The sequence below is a fragment of the Acyrthosiphon pisum genome, chromosome A2 (genome assembly GCF_005508785.2).
Source record: "Acyrthosiphon pisum isolate AL4f chromosome A2, pea_aphid_22Mar2018_4r6ur, whole genome shotgun sequence".
NCBI classification, from domain to species: Eukaryota; Metazoa; Arthropoda; class Insecta; order Hemiptera; family Aphididae; genus Acyrthosiphon; species Acyrthosiphon pisum.
The window spans coordinates 23,611,759-23,615,642 of record NC_042495.1 but is presented as its reverse complement, the minus strand read 5'-3'; the positions used below and the strand labels follow the sequence as shown (position 1 = coordinate 23,615,642).

The 3,884-nt window shown below is 32.3% G+C and overlaps 1 protein-coding gene across 1 annotated transcript; it reads right to left on the bottom strand.

Moving 5' to 3' along the window:
- Positions 1–1,859: 1,859 nt before the first annotated feature.
- On the bottom strand, positions 1,860–2,387 carry LOC103309512 (ATP-dependent DNA helicase PIF1-like). Its single transcript, XM_008185097.2, has one exon. The coding sequence runs from the start codon at positions 2,340–2,342 to the stop codon at positions 1,860–1,862; it is 483 nt and encodes a 160-aa protein (XP_008183319.1). The 5' UTR covers positions 2,343–2,387.
- Positions 2,388–3,884: the final 1,497 nt, after the last annotated feature.

Sequence of the window (3,884 nt, the reverse complement as noted above, 5' to 3'; positions counted from 1 at the left end):
GTTTTTCAATTCTATGGTTTCGGTTTGGGTTTTGAAAACGGTTTTTTAAGGTCTTAGGTTTCGGTTACGGTTTTTTAACCGGTGTTTCAAAGCTTTTGGTTCCGGTTCCAGTTCTGGTGTTCAGAAATGAGAAAACCGCGGTTTTAACCGTTTTTTAGAAAACCGGTTAAACTGGTTTCGATCCCTGACTATAAGTATTAACACTTATCAGCTATATATTTGTGCTAGTACGTATTTAATGTGTAAAAGTGTAAGAGTTGATCACTTTTTACAATAACTTTACTATAAATTATAATATAATATTATTTAAAAATTGATTTGACCTACCTTTAAAAAGCTGAGGTTATCATTTTTAAATTGCTTGGAAAGTCATCTTTCCACTTGACAATACAAAATACAAATGAAAAAATATTTATATTTTATATAATATCAGTAACATCACAGACGACTGTCTTGTTAGTCGCCGACGAAAACAGTATATTTTTAAATAATATAACAATAATAATACATCGAATTATATCGTATATTATATACAGAACGGCGGCCGCGGCCTGCAGGCGGCAGCGAAATTATAGAAAAACTCGATAGTTGCTATCGTGATAGAACTAACAATCATGCATGATAGTTAATATGATAGTTATTAATAGTAGATAGGGTGATAGTAACTATCGCGGAGTTCATACGGTGACAGTACGCTATCGCGAAAGCAACTATCAATAGCAACTATCGCGTTTTACTATCATCGTGTGACCGCGGCTTTAGAACAGCAAAATATAATTTTAGGTACGATTATTTTCGTATTGACGTATTATTTATGTTATATTCTATAAACTTTAAATAGACCAAAAACTATTAATAAAATCTAAAAATCGTAATAAGTTACTTGTACAACCAGATTGTCCGGCCCCATAATTTTATTATTCGACCAGCCCATCGGGATATTCGGACAGTCCGCCCCTGTAAAATACTTATGCTTCATTCCGGCATAACGCAATTTTTATGCAAATATAATAGGTATTCTGTGAGTATTTAGCTGACGAAAAACTTTTTTTTTTTTTGACTACTTACAGTTTTCACTCAACTCCTCGAAAAACCTGGGACTAATAGGTTACAGAGGCCTAATACTCTTCTTGACGACGGTAGTCAGTTATAAACACTATAGAATATAATATGATATAAGCAGTGTTTGGAAGGAACGAATTCCAAAAAGAACGGATTCCTGGAACGAATTACTTTTAAAAAAAACGACACGATGAACGAATTCCGTTTCATAAAAAAGAACGAGAAAATGAACTAGTTCTTTTTTTTAAGGAAAAATAACAAAATTGTTCGTTCCTTTCTAGTTACAATAATTTACGCAGATAATAAGTATGTAAAAATTGAAATTAAGATATTATATTTTTTTAATGTGTACACTGTACCTATAATGTATATTGCTAATATTAGTGATCGTTATCGAGTATCGACAATCGAAATTATACGTTGGCCAAAAATTTAATTTTGAAGAAAATCTCAAAATATATAATAATATATTACATAAACATATAAAAAATGTTCCTCCTTGTAGTTCTATTATCCTTATGATCTCGAAAACTACCCGACCGATTGACTTGAAATTCAACATAGATATTCAGCTACATCTGAGGAAGTCAGAACCGACATGAAAAACCCACTCGATGTCTTTCTCGGTCACCAGGTCGAGACGACTGCATGTAAATATTTTAATGTATATTTTATACTTATTATGTTTCTATGGAAACCTGTCTGTTTATAAGCCATACGAGCAAAATACAAAATACAAAAATGAAAAGATGGCATGATCGATAAGAACGATATCTTTTTTTTTTTATTTGTAAAAATTATATAATAATCTGTATCATTTTAATGCTTGAGGATATACGATGTTCTTTGTTTTTTCCATTCGGACAATAAATGTAGAGATTTTTCGGGTCACCGCCTCTTGAACATGCCACATATAATTGTCCATGAGAGAAGCACATAGGATCAAGTAGAAGTCCCGTACATTTCAATGATTGACCTTGAGATTTATTTATGGTGAAGGTGAATGCAAGTTTTACCGGGAACTGTAATCGCTCAAATCCAAACGGCACATCACTGGGTTTAATAGGTATTCTTGGTATATATACGACTTCACCTTTTCCACATCCGGTTAATATTGTAGCTTCTATTACATTATTTTTCAAAGATTTTACACTTAAACGGGTTCCATTGCATAATTTAGGTGGATTAATATTTCTTAAAATCATGATAGGTGCTCCAATTTTTAAAGTTAATATATGAGGAGGTAAACCTGGTATTGTCAAAGAATTTAAAAACTCCATTGGATAGTGTATTGAATCTTCGGGATTGCATACGGTATCAATTGATTTATATCCATTTCATAAAAAAGAACGAGAAAATGAACTAGTTCTTTTTTTTAAGGAAAAATAACAAAATTGTTCGTTCCTTTCTAGTTACAATAATTTACGCAGATAATAAGTATGTAAAAATTGAAATTAAGATATTATATTTTTTTAATGTGTACACTGTACCTATAATGTATATTGCTAATAATAGTGATCGTTATCGAGTATCGACAATCGAAATTATACGTTGGCCAAAAATTTAATTTTGAAGAAAATCTCAAAATATATAATAATATATTACATAAACATATAAAAAATGTTCCTCCTTGTAGTTATATCTATATAATAAAATTAAGTGGCGGGATAATCGTGACCATTTTTCTCAAGAGATATTAGACCGATTCAATTTATTTTTTTTTCAATACATTCTTTTCGTCGAGAAGAAGAACGTATCGCCAATTATATTCGTGTCAGGACGCCACCGGTAAGGGCTCAAACGGGGATTATGAGATTTACGATTGAAATTTTCGTTTATTAATGGTTGCTATTGGTTACAGGAGAAATATTTAGTAGAAATTAGTATTTATTTGTTATTAGTCCCCATTTGGGCACACCAGGGACAAGCATGCGTCAAATCGAATGTTCGCACATTGCCTACCAAGGTGGCTGAGTTGCACTTACTGCAGCGAGTTACACTTAAAAGGAGTTGAGTAATCACAATATTTTAAGAGTTATATTTTTTTACGCGCAACGGAGTGCACGGGATCAGCTAGTATTATAATAAAAAATTAAAGAAGTATGCATAATATCGAAAAAAAAACATTAATGATTAAATAAGAATTTTTATTTTATTTGGAACTAAAAAAGGATCTCATCGTTAATTTTCCAAAGGAACGACAAAGGAAAGAACTCTTTTTTTTTAAGGAACAAGAAACGGAACGAATTCCTTTTTATAAGGAACTTGCCAAACACTGGATATAAGTCGTCGGTGTCCGTTATAATATTTATTCAAATAGCTCCGAGAAAACCGCGCGGGTAACGCGATATGCGTTGTTCAATATTATGTCAGTCAGCTAGTACACAGAACTCGTAATACTCATTACCTTTTTTCAAAGAATATTAACTATACACGGAAATTTTAGTCAAACATTATGTAGTTTTTTTTTAAGCTGTTGTCACGATTTGTGGACACGTAAAACGAGCTCGGCCGGCCGTCAGTTATGGCGCTAAGTGGCAGTAACTAATGGAATTCCAATCATAAAACGATGGACGCATCTAATAGCTTAAGGAATTTAATGATCACGAAGGACTGTCGTTGAAGTTATATATCGAACACCGGTCAGAACTCGTTTCATGAGTATATGGAGCTCAGTGAATACGACACGTAACTGCAGCAGTGCGACAGTACAACACCGAGTATATTATATACTATATTGTATATACAATGGTTACAGCGACGGGTAGGGTTCTAAATTTGAAATATTTCACTTGAAATTTTTCAATTGAAAATTTCACTGT